This window comes from Purpureocillium takamizusanense, chromosome 10 (assembly GCF_022605165.1).
Source record: "Purpureocillium takamizusanense chromosome 10, complete sequence".
NCBI classification, from domain to species: domain Eukaryota; kingdom Fungi; phylum Ascomycota; class Sordariomycetes; order Hypocreales; family Ophiocordycipitaceae; genus Purpureocillium; species Purpureocillium takamizusanense.
The window spans coordinates 546,642-563,449 of record NC_063077.1 but is presented as its reverse complement, the minus strand read 5'-3'; the positions used below and the strand labels follow the sequence as shown (position 1 = coordinate 563,449).

Here is a 16,808-nt window from a genome sequence, read left to right as displayed (position 1 = left end):
GGGTGGCCTTGGACCAAACACCACATGATAAGCGTATGCGCCATGTGTACCAAGGGTACCTCTTTTCGGGGTCAACTTGGAATTGGAAAGTAGATATCGCGCGAAAAGGTATTAATATTATAGAAGACCCTTAATAACCTCCTTAATAAAGGGTTTATTAAGGCTCATAGCTTAAAAGTAATAATATTAATCCTTTTTATATAGAAACTAAAAGGTACAAAGCGGGCACACGTCTCTCAGTGGCGGAAATCCCAACATTGCCCACATAATTTTGCTTCCCGCCGGCCCGAAGCCCCATGTGCACGGCCAATATAGTATGCCCCCAGTCAGTGGGAATGCCTCCACTGGCATTGGCGGATCAGCTCCGACGAGGGGTTGCCTTTAACGGTCCAGCAATGAGGGCATGGGTACCAACATTGAAGGCTACGTTCTCATTCCGTATCAACGTTGACACTTGACGTCACGCAACGAGCGCTCAAGCAGTGTACCCCGCCTATCTCTATAAGTGCTGCGGTCTACTGCCGTCGCGGCTTGCACTTACTTGAACGGATGACAACGAGTATAAGTTGGTATGTACTCGGCCGCATGCTGACGACGAAACATCATGTTATATGCGCACAACATTCAGCGACGTCACGTTCAGGCCTGGTGGTGCCTCGCCCGCACAGGCTTCATTCACGTTAATTAGTGGGTACCTCGGCAGTGGCCAGTATGGACCGGATGCGGATGCGGCACTAGGCAAAAAGAGTGCGCCCGTCCCCGTTCCAACGATCGCCAACCTCAAGCGGCGGGTCTGACCCGGGCGCCGTCCCCAGACTGGGGGGCCGCGAACATGAAAAGGGTCATTGTTGCGAGTGCCTGCAACGGTCCACTATAGATATAAATGCCTTCCCCGTGGAGTCGCAAAGTGTCATTTGTTAGCTTCCCTCAACCCCTTTGCGTGACCCCTTCGCCCCCTCCCAATCCGTCCGCCCCAACCTTCCCTGTGCAGCTTTCAAGGCTCAGTGGCGAATATGGCCAACGCTCCCGACTTTGACGTCGTGATTATCGGCGCAGGCATTTCGGGGATCAACACCGCGTACCGCATACAGTCTGCGTTCCCCAACTACAAGTATTGCATCCTCGAGGCCAGGGATAACATTGGCGGCACCTGGGATCTGTTCAAGTATCCCGGGATCCGCTCCGACTCGGATCTCTTCACCTTCGGCTTCCAGTGGTATCCGTGGCGCAAGAACAACCCCATCGCGACGGGCGACTCCATCGTTCAGTACCTGAAGGAGGCTTCGTCCAAGCATGGCATCGACAAGAACATCCGCTTCCAGCATCGCCTCAAGCACGCGTCCTGGTCCTCTGCGCACCAGGAATGGGCCCTGTCGCTAGAGGCACGCGGAGAGCCGACCTCCATCTCCGCCCGATACATCGTCTTCGGCACAGGGTATTACGACTATAGCACCCCTTTGCAGGCGCATATTCCCGGCATCGACAATTTCGGCGGACAGGTCGTTCACCCTCAATTCTGGCCGGAGGACCTCGACTACACCGACAAAAAGGTTGTCGTCATTGGCTCTGGCGCCACGGCGGTCACCCTCGTCCCCAAGATCGCCGAGAAGGCCAAGATGGTGACGATGCTTCAGCGAAGCCCAAGTTACATTACCCAGCTCCCCAACTCGGGCTCCAAGTCCCTGATCGACTACATCCTGCCGCGAGCCCTTGCCCTGCAAATGAAGCGTCTTCAATGGATCCTCATCGCCCGCATGACGTTTACCTTGTGTGTTACGTTCCCCCGGCTTGCTCGATGGGCGCTCGGCCGCCGCACGAAGCGGTTGTTGCCCAAGAGCATGGCTTTCGACCCTCATTTCAACCCAACATATGACCCTTGGCAGCAGCGCCTGTGCCTCTGCCCCGATGGCGACTTCTACAAGGCACTGCATACAGGACACGCCGACATCGCTACTGGGGTGATCAAAACGGTGACGTCGACCGGTATCGAGCTTCAATCCGGCGACGTTTTGGACGCCGACATTATCGTCACTGCCACTGGTCTGAAGCTCCAGGTAGGCGGAGGAGCGACCATACATGTTGACGGAAAGGCCATGGCCTTACCGGAGAAGTTCATTTGGCGAGGACAGATGATCCAAGATCTGCCCAACGCCACGTTTGTCATTGGATATACCAACGCGTCGTGGACCTTGGGAGCCGAATCGACTGCCTCACTTCTCGTGAGGGTGCTCGGCAAGATGGACCGCGGAGGGTACTCCAGCGTCGTGCCGAGGGCGGACAACGCAGACGACCTGAAGGAAACGCCGCTCCTGGACTTGAACTCGACGTACCTCAAGAACGCGAAGAGCATTATGCCGAAGGCCGCGACGACAGGGCCCTTTGCGCCCAGGAGTAGCTACTTGGAGGACCACTTCCGCGCGAAGCACGGGGCGATTAAGGGGTTAGAATGGGTCCGGGAGCCTCTCACAAAGTGAGGGAGGGTCTGATGTCTGTTTGTTTACGCTGCTGTAACGAGTATACCACTTTAAAGCGTCCTGGTTCTGTTATCCACGGTTCTACATGTACGTACGAAATACACACCACATGTTGGAAATGTATCGGCTTGTTGGTCTCTCAATCGCCTCATTGATGACTGCGCTTGGTGGCTCTCCTGGCCTGTGACACGTGCCCATGATCGCCTAAGGTGGCTAGCATTTTGGTGCCGAACGGAGGGTCGGGTCAATCCCGACGCGCCTTCGGACCATAATTATGGGGAAGCGGAGCCGGAACCGGGTGGGGCCTCCGTTCGTCGTTCGTCGGGTGGGAGCCGCCGGCACAGAGTCGACCCATGTCGATTCAGCCGCTGTCCTGACTCTGAGGGCAACGGATTCAATGAGTCCGTAGCATCTCCTGGCATTGAGAGTATATCACGAGTGCCGCTTCGTAAATCACCAGGGCATGTGGCGTCATCTGGAGTCATTCAGGCCCCCGGTGCACGGGTGAGCTCGTGAACTATAATCCGTACGGCCGCGCAAGACGTCTGCCAGCAACTTGTGTTTTCATCATATTGTCCCATATAAAGACAATTTGGCTCGTCATTGTTCTTGCTCGCGGGGAGAAACAGTGGTTCTATGTGCCAATCATGCCTCTACACGCATCGCGCTCTTCTAGACAGCAAAGACTTCCGGCAGCTCTCCCTTAATTTTGCTGATTGTGTCCCGCAGATTGCTTTTGGCAAACCTGGGCTTGCTCAAGGCAAAGCCGCTGTACGACCAGTCCTTCTCAAACGCTCGTATTTTATCGTGCAAGGCACCCTCATCCAGAGAACCGCTCTTGGTCGCGTTCTTCAAGCCGTCAACGAAGATGGCCCATCGCGTCTTATAGTAGTTTCGGGTGACCCCACTCCATGCGCGCGCGGAGTAGTCGTTGAGACCGTACGACTCCCAGAGCCAGACCGTCACCTGGCTGCGAGCGTTGAACGCCAAGAGCTCGTCGTTGCCGCTTATCTTTGCCCAGTGCTGAGCATCGCCGAGCCACTTTTCGAGGGTGAAGTGTTCGTTGCTAGCGAGCACCGCGTCGAGTGCCTCGAGGAACAGGAGCAGCTTCTGCCCCTTGGCGGCTACGGCGCGAGACGGATCGGACGGCCGGCCAGAGTGAGACTTCTGCAGTGATTGCATGGTGCTGTTGTACATCTTGACGAGATCCTGATAGACGTCGGTGAAGACGTTGCTCATGACCTGTCTAGTAACGTCAACGAGGTCAAGCTGGAAAGCAGGCTCTTGCCAAAGAGACTGTCTTTGTGTCGCGGCTTTAAGCATCAAGCCGAGCGCTTGCCTCAGTATTTGAGGATCGTATTGCAGGGCGGTCGGTGCCGGGAAGTGCCCAGTGCGGTTGACGAGACCGGTCAAGTTCGGTGCAAGCTGGTATACACCCGCACCCGCGCTGGGAATCGAGGGATCTTTGGAATCGTACACATGCTCCCGCATTATCTCCCAAGCTTGATACAGACTCTCTGGGATAGACAGGATGCCACCGTATCGCGAAGATACCCAATCGTGAAAGTAAGCCTTTGTGTCAATAGGTTCCGGCGACCAGGCCTGGTCCAGAAGCAGGTCGTACACGACCTCGTTGCCTTCGAACGCCTCTGGGGTGAGGCCCAATCCAACAAGTGAATCTGAAGCACCCAAGGCCTCAATAGGATCAACAGTGATATTCGTGATTTGGCCAAACAGGTTCATGTTGCCACCAAAGTCATGCAGCTGGCACCATACCCAGGGCTTGCCGGCGTAGCTCTTCGTCCTTTGCCACTGGGGGTTGTTCTCTGAATAGAGATCCAGAATGATCATGCTCATGTCGTTTTTAACACCCCCGAGGTACGCGTCAATACGCTCCTGGGTCCAGAAAGATGCTGCCGAGTAGAACAGCCAGCCCTGCATGAGCCAGATAGCTGCCGGGTTGGCCGCGGTCAGGCCCTTGTACGTTTGCTCAGCCACACTAGTCAGGTACTCCGATTCCCCAGACGAGGGTACCATTTCGTTGAACTGATCAAGTGTGTAGATATTTGTGACGTTGCCGAACGCCTCCATCTGCTTCGTTACAAACAGATGCTGCAACTCGGCGTAGGTGTCGTCAAGCGGGCTCAAGAAGAGGTCCTCGCTCCACCTTCCCACTCCAGACCAGTTCGGCGCTTTGGTGACGTTGGCGTTGGGACGTACCCGCTTGATGGCATCGGGCACGAATCCCGGAAACGCCGGGAGGATGGGGACCATGCCGAGCTCGACCATTCTGGCGACGATCTTCTTTTGCATGTCGAACTGCGACTCGATCCAGGCAACCGGGAGGTCTCCAACGCCGCCCCAGGAACCCTTAGTGTTGCCGAAACGGTTCCACGCTTGGAAAGCAGGCCCGCTGAAGAATGGCAAAATCTCTTCGTCCTTCATGCCCAGGTCACGAAAGCTGTCGAGGAAGATCTTTTCGTAGCCAACCCAGGCGAGCTGCAAATTGACGCCTCGCCACGCGGCCCAATCGAGCAGTTTCTCCCAATCTTCCCATTTGTACCAGGCAAAGGTATAAGAGAACGTGACTTTTCATGCAAGTCAGCGTTTGAACGAGTTTCGAACCGCGGCCAAAATAGTCTGTCAAGGATTGGACGAACCCGTGTTAAAGTTGTACCTCCAGGGCACAATACTGGCCCCAGTCAGGGCAGCCTTGGGGCGTGGGAGCGGTGTAGAGAGCTTCCTTTTGTTGTCGACAAACCAGTACTCGTCCAAGTGAAGTGTCTCCGTGGCGTAATGTCGCAGTCTGCTCCCCAGCGGGCCATACCGTTAGCCATGGTGTCGTGTAGACATTGATCAATGGGGGACATTCGTACCCTCTCGCCAAGGCGCTCAGGGTTGTGCCCTGGACGTGAATCTTGCCATCGTGCCCGGCTGATACTGTGTAATTGTCGTTGGTAGGGTGATTCCAGCGCGACCAATTTTCGTGCTGCTCCGTTAACTCGAACTCGAACGCATCGCCGTGCCCGTCCAAGAGACGGTCGGCCAGGCCCTTGAGGCCATGGAGGGACTGATGCTTGGCTAGCGCTGGGCGCAAGAAGGACGCCGCCACAAGGGCTACACTGAGGAGCGAAATCATGTTGAACGAAGTCCCATATCCTACTACCACTTTCCCGATTAACGACGTCGAGTTAGCAGCGGTCTCAGTCATATACCTGCTGTCGTCCACATACTAACGCGCCTGCGTACGGTCGCCTGTCCCATCTTGGCGGATAGCGGACGGCTACAGGCGATCATGCTACGTTACGGCGAGGGAGGGCGCGGGCTCGCGGACAAGAACGGGTGGCTGTTTCTAGCGGCTTGCTTTTGACTGCCGCTCAAATCATTGTGCTCGGGAGGAGGGCCAAGTGCTGGCCATTTGTCTTTCTTATTCGCTGCTAAGACGATCGGCAAGGACGCCCACTGAGACTTTCACCGTCGCATGCCGAGTGGAGAACCGCTTGCCTGTCAAGCGTCTAGGATCTGGCCCAGGTCTCTGCCAGAACCAGGGCAGTTGCGCGACAATTTGGCTACTGCCTACCATCCAACCCCGCATTCAATGGAAATGATGCCGTCAGCACCGGTAGCGGGACATAGAGCCGTTCGAGGTCCCTTTGGGCTTTGATACCTTTGTTCAAGGTTACAACCGTCGGTCCGAAGCCGGGCTAGACTGGCTAGCGAGACGAACGGCCGTGCCGGATCGACAGGCTCTAGTCTCTTCTCGACAGCCATATCGAGTCAATGTCAGTCCTGAGAGCTTGGCGCATGGAAAGATAGGCAATTGATTCGCAGCATCAAATATCGAAATATTACTCCTACCTATGGAATGCATGAGTTCGCCAAATGGCCAGAGGGTAAGCCGGGGCAACGTTCCACGGTGTCGTCCAACTTCAAGCTTGGTGGAGGAATACACCGAGCGCTAGACTTTGCCCCCCGCATTGACGAGAGAGAATTATGATTCATCGTGAGCTCTCGAAATCTGAGTCCAGCGCGTCTCGTCGGATGGCTGCGGCAAGTCCATTACCTCCCTTCCCGCGCCGTACCTATCCAGCGGGTCCCTTCCCCAAAAGCCATCAGCAATCTCAGGACGCCAGCGCCAGTGTTTCGCAAACCGCGCTTCCAGCTTGCCCTCGAGGCAATCAGAGATGAATCCTCCAATGGAAGGGATATGAGCAAATCCATGGCCTGAATCCCCAGCTGCAATAACGAGAGACGGATGCGCCGGGTGGTAGGTGATGAGGAACCCCCTGTCGTGAGTATCCGCGCACCAACAGATCCGTGCGTGTACCAATGGTCGGTCTTTCAGGTGCGGCATGGTTTCCGATAGGAACTGTCTGATTCTCTGTTCCGATTCAAGCGGAATCTGTTGTTTTGCAAAGGGCACGGACCTGGGTAGACTCGAGACCGAGTCTGTCACCCAATTGCAGTATCCCGGATGCTCGTCGCAGATCTTTAGCTCATGCCTGTCCTCGTCGGGTTCCATGAAGAATCCCTTTTCAACGTTGAAAAGGACCGGCAGATCCTTGTACAGTTGGGCTTCTTGTCCCGTCATCTTGATGTGCCCGAGCGTCCAGGCGGTCGGGCGAAGCTGGTTCTCAAAGTCGACAAGCTGCGGTGCAGAAGCACCAACAGCCAAAATCGTTCGGTCGGCCCTGTGCTCGCGGCCGTCGGCTGTTTTCGCTCCTCTAACGTCTCCATGCTCTTGAAGCAAGCTGACAACCTCCCCTTGCGGTGAGCCAGTGATGAACTTGGCGCCCAATCGTTCTGCTTCTTGGTAGGCTGAAACCAACGCTTTCCGAGCATGAACCCAACCAGCACCCTTGGACTTATACCAGCCTTGCCAGTTTGGGAAGTCCCCTGTCAAAACACCGTCTGGCATGCAGGCTCGGAAATCCTCGGGCGAGTCGAGCTTGGCGTATTCATCCTCATGACCGCGAAGCTCAGAGTCAATAACGTGCCCCAGCGCCTCGGGACTTGATCCAGACACGATGAATCCAGTGTCATGATAATATGGTGAGAAGATGGGGTCATGAATCCAGCCTTGCGCAGCAGCTGCCGCCGCGGCTTGCGCGACGGAGTCCGCATCGTCATCATCGGTGGGTGAAGCTACATGCATGGCCGCTTGATTAGCCTGCAGGACACATCGATAGAGATCCGGTTGAACGGCCTTACCTAGCTCCGCGATTTTGTTAACGTCGTTTCCAGCGGATATGGCTGATGGAATGTGGTAAGCATCCAGAACAGTGACATTAGAGTAGCCGCGGCGGACGAGGTGCAGAGCCGTTGAGCACGCCCATGTACCTCCACCCAAAATGACTATGCTGGACTCTTTGTCGAGTGTGGCAGCCATTGTTTGCCTCACCCTCACGATCCGGATCCGGTTATTACGAAGTAGCAGAAGGCGTAATTGAACCGATAGCAAAGCACTCCGCAAGTATAGATGCGCGCAATGAAGTGGGCAATTAACTGGTCGTGAACGGCGGTCTTCTTATGAACTCAGGGACCCAACATAAAATGGTTGCCGGACAGACACTTCCGGAGAGACTAACGAGGGAAGGTCCAAGCCGATGCTTTCAGTGCATACGCTGGAGTGAGGAGCAACGACGCGGGGGATCGTCAACGCTACCCCGCATCCCCACCCATCACACCATGATTGCGGGGAAGGCAATCGTTGCAAACGAGCTCCGTTGGCAGCATGAGTGCGTTTGATGATCGGCTTGGACCTGCCTCGCCTTGAGGCATTAGTTGTCATTGGGTGCCATGTTGAAAGCCTGAAAACCGGCGCCGTTGCTTCAGGCGCTGTAAAGATATCGGCCAACTTCAAAGCTGAAGGCCTTGGATTACATATTTAAACGCCAGGTTTGGGTTTGACCCTGCCTTAGACATCAGGGTCATGTCCTTGACACTAACACAGATACGCCTGGCAGTGACATTCTTCGAAGCATGGCTCTCAACATCGACTACGACGCTGTTCCGGGCACGGAACAACTAATCGATGGTACGTGAAGAAGCCTATACAAACCGACCACGAAAGGACTTCTGTGTTATTGACGAGGTTCCATAGCCAACAACAAAGCGGAGGCATTCGTCCACGTAGGGGACTCCGATATTGTGCTAATCCCCCAGCCCACCGAGTGTGGAGGCGATCCACTCGTAAACATCTCGCAGCTTCTTCATGGTATCAGATGTTTTGCTCACCAACTGCAGAATTGGCCGCGATGGAGAAAGTACTACCAACTGTTTCTTGTGGCACTGTATGCCTGCGCCTTTTCTTTTGGCGAAAACACTCTGGGAGGTAAGGACAGAAAGTGTTCATACACCAAAATCGGGAGCACTGACCATTTATAGCGGCATGGACGACAGTCAGCAAAGACACTGGCGTAACTTTAACGAACATGAATGGAGGCAGTGCACTGAACTATCTCCTGCTAGTAAGTGGTTGCGCTGCCATGCTTTGCTTTACACTGGTCACTCAGCTAGGCTTATATGAGCTGATGCTGATGATGTCTGGCAAAGGGATTTGTCAACATATGGTGGATGCCCGCTGCCAATCTCCTAGGGCGCAGACTTGTCTACCTGGCAAGCACTGCGCTTTGTCTTGCGACTGGCTTTTGGCTTGCTGCAGTCCATGGGACCACCCAGTGGATGCTGAACATGATTGTCAATGGTATTGGAACTTCAGCATATCAGGCCATCGTACAGCTTGCTGTGAGCTGCAACACCCCGTTGGGGGCGAACGATTGCTGACGGCTCATGTCTAGGTATTTGACATGTTCTTTGTGCATGAGCGGGGACGTATGCTCTCGGTGTATTTGTTTGCGTAGCAGCTTGGCTCCATGTAAGCTCTGTACATGTACCTTTGTTGACTTCATATTCAGGTCGGGACTGACACAATGTAGCATCGGGCTTATCACGGGCGGAAGCATGTCCGACACAGTGGGCTGGCGCTGGAGCCAGCGGATTTGCGGGTTAGTGTTCACCTTTGTGCTTCTCATATTCTTCTTCTCCTTCGAGGAAACTTTGTTCCCGCGGTTCTTATTCTTCCAAGGATCACCCGTTGCCGCCAGCGTCCCAGCAGGAATTGAGACACCGCATCAACAGGACCAAGTCAACAGGAGCAGGGAACGCGTGAGTGAGCATCAAACAATAGCTACAGTTGGCATCAACCAGTTCCCCAGACGATCGTACCGCCAGTCCCTCAAACCGTGGGTCAGATATCCGCAAAATAAGACCACATTCTGGCAGTACTTTCGTCGGCCATTTTTTCTGTGGGGATTTTCCAATGTTGTCATCGTGAATAATGTCAAGGTTAATTGGGCTCGATCTTTCGACTGAGTACCTGCTATTTTATAGGCCGGGTTTATTTACGCCTTTGGAGCAACGGCGGGTATCGTCTCGTTCAACACCATCTCGGAGATCCTCACGGAAGCCCCGTACTCTTTCAACACGACCTCAACTGGTCTTGTATTCTTTGCTGCACTGGTGGGTAACATCGTCGGGTGGGCCATGGCTGTCACGGGTGATCATGTTGTGATTGCTCTGTCCCAGCGAAATGGCGGCGTCAAGGAACCCGAAATGCGGTTGTACATGCTCGCTCCGTGCTTCCTCCTTGCTGCCACAGGGTACATGATGTACGGTTGGGGGGCACAGAGGGAAGCGCACTGGGTCACCATAGCGATCGGCATCGGGGCCATGATATCGCACCAGGTTGGTGCCTGCACAATCGCGACAGCATACGCAATGGACTGTTTCCCAGGGGTAGGCCACTCTCGCCCTCGAATTCAACGCGGTCTTGGCCACTTACCAAGAAAATAGATCTCGGGTGAACTCGTCGTGGTTCTGGCTATGTGCTCCTCAGCCGTCAATTCTGCAATCTCGTACTCCGTTCAGCCATTCATTGAGGCAGCGGGCTACGGATGGACCTTTTTCTTCTTCGGCCTCTGCGTCCTGGCCTCTGCCTTGATGGCTATTCCACTGATAGCATACGGGAAGCGATGGCGAATTGCTAAAGCACCTCGCTATTATCGCTTCCTTGAGGAGGTGGGGGGTTACACCGACTGGGGTCTGGTACGTGTAGGCCTGATGGAGGAGGCGCTCTTCATGTCTCGGCACAGCTTTTGTGTGCATATAGATGCTTTTTTGGTGCAACCCGATACGCCCGTAGAAACGTAATGTTTTTCACCACACAGGTACCGTTATGTAGTTGGATGTCATCAATGTGATAGATATGCACGACGGATGAGCGGGGAGCCTTTCCTCGTCCGACCGTGTCGTGGCTGAGACAACAAGGCCATCAAACTCACACCAAAGCATGAATGAAGTTGTGCAACAGCCGCTTCCCGCCTGCAGCCATGTCCTACCCAACAGGCTTTTACAGACTGGCTAACACGGGAAGTCCGCCACCCTTGTCTCACCCACCGATCGTGACACACACATACCAAGGAAACATCGGCAGTCGGGAGGCGGTGGCTGCAAGATTGCCACGAAATGATCTTGCAAACGAGGCGGCCGCATGCGCCCGGTCGATCCACAATGGCTACTTGTCTGGAACGCCGTGCCACCAGCTCGGCTGGGAGACAACAAACCTGTGAGACCATCAGGCCGTAGCGTCAGAAACCCTCCTTCCACTCCGCCGACAACGCCGCGACCGTGCAGTTGCAGTTTAGAGAGCGCCAGACACTCCGCAGGCATAAAAGGGCTGCTCGAACAAACCTCATCATCATCGCCATCTCAGTTGTCAATATTTACACATTAAACTTATTTCAAAACCGGGGCTTTACTTGAGATAGTATCCTCAACACAATCAACGACTTTAAGATGCCTCCCTTCATTCGGATTCTGGCCATTGGCTCGTTCCTCTTCTCCGCGACTACTCTTGCCTTGGCGTCCACCCCGGATGCCCACATCCAGACTTGTTACGAGAGCGAAACGTCGGCCCTGCATTGCTACAACGGCGAAGATGATACTCCTCAGGACGTAAGCGTCGAAGACGTTGCTGTCGTCGCTGAAAAGCTCCGCGAGTGGGGTCGCGGGGTTAAGGGAGGCCGGTTCCTGACGATGCCATCCGAGAACACCCCTGACTGCGCTGAATGGACCATCTTCCTTTACCAAAGCGTCCATGCCCTGGCCAAGCATATCGACCCCAACGTAAGCACGTCTGTTCTCTACGAAGACATTGCGAGGACCATCGATGGAGGCGAGTCGGCATCGGACGACGACAAAGCGAAGGCGCTCATCAGCTGCCAAACTAGTGGTGGATCTTTGGGGGTCCTTGTCAACGAAACTGACCCTGCGTACCACACGGAAGACTACAAGAACTCGGGTTACACTCCGAAGGGAATCATCATCAAGATTGTTTCCAACGTGCCCAAGGAGGAACTTTGAAGTCTTTAGGCTCGAGTGTGAGATGGGAAATAGGAACCTCAAGCGCACATGGCACAAGGGAGAACCATGCATACCCTATACAAGCCACCTGGAAATCCGGACAGAGCATTATTAGGCAGTAATAGCAGGAGCCTCATCTCCACATGAATCATATTCGACCCGGAACTTTCCTCGTCAGGTTCAGCAAGATCACGAAAATCTGCGCTGGGCTAAGTCAGCCCCAACAAGGGCCCAATTCCACGAGGCGGGTTGCTGTGATCAGGCAGGATATGCCCTGCGTTGTGTGCAGTGGAGAGGTCAACGATTGTCTTCAATCAAAGCCTTAGCAACGTCGATCTATCGGTTGGGGAAAATGTCTGAGAGTTCAACTCTCATTGCAGAAGGTTGCAACCTCCAGACTACTCTGTGGTAGCAACGATGACTTGAGGGTTAGGTCGCTTTCCGTCCACCAAAGTTTTCGTCCAAATGACATCCTGGAATCCCGCTGCATGCATGCTTTTCATCCAGAAAGACTCCTCTGCAATGCAATGATTGCGTCCGTCGTTGAAAAGCCACCATCCATCCAGCAAGCCAAATACAAGGTCAAGCCAGTACAGGCGCGTTGAGAACTCGACCACACTGAAGAAACCTCCAGTCCGAAGCAATTGACGAGCATTTGTGCACGAGATTTGCAAATTCTTCGTCGCATGTATACAATTCGTGGAAAGGACGGCATGGAATCGGCCTCGAAATTTGTCCGGGATCGGCTTCTCAATGTCGAGTACTTCGTACTCAATGGCGCTGTCGGACAAGTGCAGTTCAGCATACCGCTTCTTTGCCGTCTTGAAAAAAGACGAAGAGATGTCCGTGAACGTGTATTTGAAGCGAATCCCAGCACTGATGAGCATATCGAGCACAAACTTGGTGGTGCCGCCAAATCCAGCGCCAATCTCCAGAATCTCGATGGGCTCCAGGCTGCTGATGAACGCATTTTTGAAGAAATCTGAGAGCTGCTTTGACGCTGCTATGGACATGGGGGCATTGGTGTAGAACTCAAACAGCATGTCCCGGCCTAGGCTCGAACCAAAAAGAAGCTTGATTGGGTCCATGGAGCCCGTTAGACATCCTGCCAGATTGGAGCCGGTGATATTGAGCAACCGATGAGTATCTGCGTGCTGGGGAAAGTCGCGAGCGATTTGCTCATAGATTGTCGATGATGGCGTCAAATCCACAACGACCGATGAACGAACCACCCTTGTCCCAACTCGTTGCATGACACCTCCGTCAACTAGTATGTCGAGCAAGGCTTCCATAAGCTTCGAATGTTTTGCCAAAATGTCACTGGGGATTGAGAGTGGAGTTCCTGGCGGCATATGGGCAAGGGGCTGACCAAGAGCAGCCATTGCCTCTGAGACGTAGGCCAGAACCAGACGCCTTTGAGAAGGGTATACGTTTGTCCAGAAGTCAGCGACCCCAGACTCTTTCGCATATTTCCCCACAATGCCACTGGTGCTTGAATAGGCTACATGAACTGGAGAGGGTCCAGACGCTGGCGTGAGTCGTGCTATGGCATATTTTGTCAGGATCTACTTGATAGGGAGACACAACAACGCGGACGAGCTGTGGCTTACTGGTGGTGCCGCTCTTCGAAGTCTTTCGTCCAATGTCAGAAAGACACCTGCAGTCCCTGAACAAAGACGCTGGAAACTCGACGCCGGTTAGATCATTAACGATCTCCAATACTTCCATGGCTGCCAGTGGATCCAGGCCGAGTGCTTCGAATGTCACATCAGGCAATATAGCCCCGGGTTCAAGACCCAGCTCGGAAGCAATGGCGGACCTGAAGTTGTCGACGTATGCTGACATCTGTGCTGGAAGTTTGGCTCTTACGTTCATGCAAGAGGCTGTTGTGGTGGTTCAAGTTTCGAACTTCCACACCAGCGCGTTTATATAAAGCATTCGTTATGCAGATTCTTGTTGGTCCATAAGTTTGGTGCACAATGATCTAAACCTGCAACCAATAAAGGCGAAAAACACGTGTCCAATGGAACCAAGCCGAATATCTTCTCGTACTTAGACGGGCGTCAAGGGCGACGGGGCGGAGTCGTCTGAAGGCCCGAGGAAATAGAGCGCATGGCATCGATAAGCACTACACCCCATTTCGGTCCCTTGTCCCTGTATGGAGCTATATGTGGCTTGCTTTTGCCGCTGGCCGCTTGTCAATCATACCCTCCAATTCGTGAGTCCAGCTGAAGCGGGCTGCCGCGATGAGGTATTGCCCGAGCCTGTCGCACAGCAGCCGAGCTCTATAGTGGTATCAATGATGGCAACTCGGCTACGTCTCCCCTGCTTGGGACGGCACGCGCTGGGGTGTTTCGGGTGCAATGTTATGCAGATCCAGGCTCGGATTGTGGCAACGGCGACTGCACAGGGATTGAACGCCAGCTGCGTACAAGGTAAGGGATCACCCGGGGGGTACAACTGGATGGCATATTAAGTCACACTGGAGCAGAATCACAGTGCAAGAGTCCCCAGTGCTACTTCTCAAGTGCTACAGAATATTCCGTTCGCTGCTTTAGGCAGAAATCGGCTCACACATATGTAGTGACTATGCCAATGATGGCGCACGACAAAGTCTATACTGGAGCTAGATGCATAAAAACATGTCGCTTCTAAATATGCTGGGGCTCAATTCTTGCAGCCGCCACCGCCTATTTGGTAACTGTACTCCGGTGGCACCTTTGGCCAAACATCGACCCCGTCTAAGATAGCAATAGACATGCCGCCCATGAGATGTAGCTCAATATGGCAGTGAAACATCCACGGGCCAGGATTGTCCGACAGATAGCGAAATACGCTCCAATAGCCGCCCTCGGGAACAGGCGAGAACTGCGTTAGCCAGCTGTCTCTGTAGCCTGGGTTTTCGAAGTTAAAGTCATGCGGCCGTTCGGCGATGGCCTCCGCAACGCTGCTGTAGTTCCAGTTGCCTTGACCGAAGCCCACGCGCCATGTCTTGCTCCCGTGTTTATGCATGAAGTGCTCAAAGGCGGCCAGGTCACCAGGCAGAGTGGATATCTGAAGGATGATGTCGACCCACGACCCATTCTTCGTGCGAATGACAAGGTTCTCGTCGGGTGTACCTATCGTTGCGTTTGGGTAGAAGAGAAGTGGGCGGTCGGCCTGGAAATTGACAGGATACATGTATTTCGTATTCATCGTATAGTTTGTCGAAGTCTGGATGCGTCCCATGATGAGAAGAAATTCCTCATCCGCAGGACCGGGCCGTGGGCGTAGGCTTGAGGGCCAAGGGGCCATGTGGTCGCCCTCGAACTCGTACGGCGTGAAACTGTTGTTTTTGACTTCCAGAGACGGAAACAAGCCGCCATACGTCACGTATTGCGGTGCCTCCAGCCTCAGTATGCCTTCCCCGCCTTTGTACACAACGTCCGCAAACGCGGAGATGACTTGTGTTGCTCCAGAGTCTGGGACGCGCATCTTGTACACGCCTGGTGGCTTGTCCAGCCGCATCATGACCGAGTAGGTCTCGCCCGCAGACATGGTTGCAGTGACAAACTTTCGCGGGGTAACATAATTGCCATCGATTTCGTATATCCAAAAGTCGTGGCCATCGACCGCGAACACGAATTGTGCGACCGTTGCAGCGGATATGAAGTTGAAGCTGACCCAGCGGTTGGCCGGGTCGACCATGAACGAGGCATTGCGGCCCGTGGAAGGAACACAGCCATCAACCATATGTGGAGGAATGAGCTCTGGTCGTGCTGTGTAGTTCCAAGGCCCGCCTTGGATTGGTGTGCGGAAAGGGAAACATCTGGGACGCTGGGTTAGCTAGGGTTGGCGTCCAGTTTTCTGGTCGCTACTACACTGCTTACCCTTTGTCGGACACGTGAGTATCGGGAAATGCTATTCTAGCAATGTCAGGCTGCGTTTGGTTGATGAGCAACTCCATCGGTGGGCAGTATAGCTCGCCAACGCCGTTGATCAAAATGCTGTCCAGGCAGCTTGGTGGGGGTCAGCAATTGCAGCCCTCGATGAATCTGCATCTCCTCACACCAAAGACTCACAATATTTGGAGCCCCGATTCCTCATTCGCCTTCCAATACTCCTCGGACGTGTATCTAGACCAATCTGACACAACGATCAGCTCCGGGTTAGCTGCAGCTTTGCCCATTGCCTTGATGTCCTCGGGATCATCGCTGATCTGGGCCCAGAGCTCGGTCGGATCTTTCTTTGGCCTGGACGCGGGGTCAGCCAGGCCTCTTGCGTAGTTCGCGACTGGAGATGGGATACTTTATCCAAATGGCACCGTAGAGTCCATCCGTAAGGGACATGCGCTCATGCGAATGATACCAATGGGTTCCCACTGGCGTCGCCTTGAACCGGTAGACGAACGCTTGCCCGGGCAGTATTGGCTTTTGTGACAATCCGGGAACTCCGTCGGACCAGGGAGTGCCAGGCTGGCTACGTGCGGGCAAATGTCAGTACCATTGTCGCGCTCACGGAAAAGTCAGCCCTTACGCAAGTCCGTGCCAGTGAATGGTGACATTTCGTGGCATATCATTGATCACAGTTATCTGGTCGGGCTGTCAGCTCTTTCAACGCAGCGCAATACAGCAGAACTGACTTCTGCATTGTCATCCTCGGTGAGTATAAGCGGTGGCGCGGGAAAGTGGCCGTTCGTAAAGATCATCTTCCTGGACTGGCCATTGGGTGCGCCATCTTCCCAGGTGAGTCGCAAAGTCTCCCGGACGGTCGCGGCCCATGTTGAGGCAGCAATTGCCAAGAGGCCAAAGACGAGGCGCATGCTAAACACTTGAGAACACCGAAAAGAAGCTTTGAGCTGTTCAGTGAAGCAGCTTGAGCCGTGATGGTACCAAACGATTTGATACAGCGACTACGTCGTTCTTCAACTGT

At 54.1% G+C, this 16,808-nt stretch overlaps 7 protein-coding genes across 7 annotated transcripts; 3 read left to right on the top strand and 4 right to left on the bottom strand.

Annotated features, from left to right (window-relative positions):
• Positions 1 to 1,013: 1,013 nt before the first annotated feature.
• Positions 1,014 to 2,474, top strand: JDV02_009695 (uncharacterized protein; the record flags this gene model as incomplete). Its single annotated transcript, XM_047991372.1, has 1 exon — positions 1,014 to 2,474. One exon carries the CDS (start codon positions 1,014 to 1,016, stop codon positions 2,472 to 2,474), a length of 1,461 nt encoding a protein of 486 aa, XP_047847384.1.
• Positions 2,475 to 3,146: 672 nt separating this feature from the next.
• On the bottom strand, positions 3,147 to 5,613 carry JDV02_009694 (Alpha-N-acetylglucosaminidase; the record flags this gene model as incomplete). The annotated part of the gene is made up of 3 exons (XM_047991371.1): positions 3,147 to 5,062; positions 5,135 to 5,280; positions 5,351 to 5,613. 3 exons carry the CDS (start codon positions 5,611 to 5,613, stop codon positions 3,147 to 3,149), a joined length of 2,325 nt encoding a protein of 774 aa, XP_047847383.1.
• A 516-nt stretch (positions 5,614 to 6,129) lies between these two features.
• JDV02_009693 (uncharacterized protein) lies at positions 6,130 to 8,070 on the bottom strand. The gene is made up of 3 exons (XM_047991370.1): positions 7,686 to 8,070; positions 6,333 to 7,619; positions 6,130 to 6,230 (listed from the first exon to the last, which is right to left on the bottom strand). Exons 1-2 carry the CDS (start codon positions 7,861 to 7,863, stop codon positions 6,466 to 6,468), a joined length of 1,332 nt encoding a protein of 443 aa, XP_047847382.1. The 5' UTR covers positions 7,864 to 8,070; the 3' UTR covers positions 6,130 to 6,230; positions 6,333 to 6,465.
• Positions 8,071 to 8,307: 237 nt separating this feature from the next.
• JDV02_009692 (uncharacterized protein) lies at positions 8,308 to 10,685 on the top strand (the record flags this gene model as incomplete). Its single annotated transcript, XM_047991369.1, has 10 exons — positions 8,308 to 8,372; positions 8,441 to 8,511; positions 8,578 to 8,808; positions 8,862 to 8,944; positions 9,030 to 9,221; positions 9,275 to 9,292; positions 9,341 to 9,351; positions 9,413 to 9,722; positions 9,867 to 10,271; positions 10,329 to 10,685. The coding sequence occupies exons 2-10, from the start codon at positions 8,457 to 8,459 to the stop codon at positions 10,683 to 10,685; spliced, it is 1,662 nt and encodes a 553-aa protein (XP_047847381.1). The 5' UTR covers positions 8,308 to 8,372; positions 8,441 to 8,456.
• Positions 10,686 to 11,330: 645 nt separating this feature from the next.
• Positions 11,331 to 11,897, top strand: JDV02_009691 (uncharacterized protein; the record flags this gene model as incomplete). Its single annotated transcript, XM_047991368.1, has 1 exon — positions 11,331 to 11,897. The coding sequence occupies one exon, from the start codon at positions 11,331 to 11,333 to the stop codon at positions 11,895 to 11,897; it is 567 nt and encodes a 188-aa protein (XP_047847380.1).
• Positions 11,898 to 12,057: 160 nt separating this feature from the next.
• Positions 12,058 to 13,766, bottom strand: JDV02_009690 (putative secondary metabolism biosynthetic enzyme). The gene is made up of 2 exons (XM_047991367.1): positions 13,508 to 13,766; positions 12,058 to 13,440 (listed from the first exon to the last, which is right to left on the bottom strand). The coding sequence occupies exons 1-2, from the start codon at positions 13,740 to 13,742 to the stop codon at positions 12,296 to 12,298; spliced, it is 1,380 nt and encodes a 459-aa protein (XP_047847379.1). The 5' UTR covers positions 13,743 to 13,766; the 3' UTR covers positions 12,058 to 12,295.
• A 798-nt stretch (positions 13,767 to 14,564) lies between these two features.
• Positions 14,565 to 16,698, bottom strand: MLAC1 (Laccase 1; the record flags this gene model as incomplete). Its single annotated transcript, XM_047991366.1, has 6 exons — positions 14,565 to 15,705; positions 15,767 to 15,895; positions 15,959 to 16,129; positions 16,185 to 16,355; positions 16,413 to 16,468; positions 16,519 to 16,698. The coding sequence occupies 6 exons, from the start codon at positions 16,696 to 16,698 to the stop codon at positions 14,565 to 14,567; spliced, it is 1,848 nt and encodes a 615-aa protein (XP_047847378.1).
• Between the last annotated feature and the right edge of the window lie 110 nt (positions 16,699 to 16,808).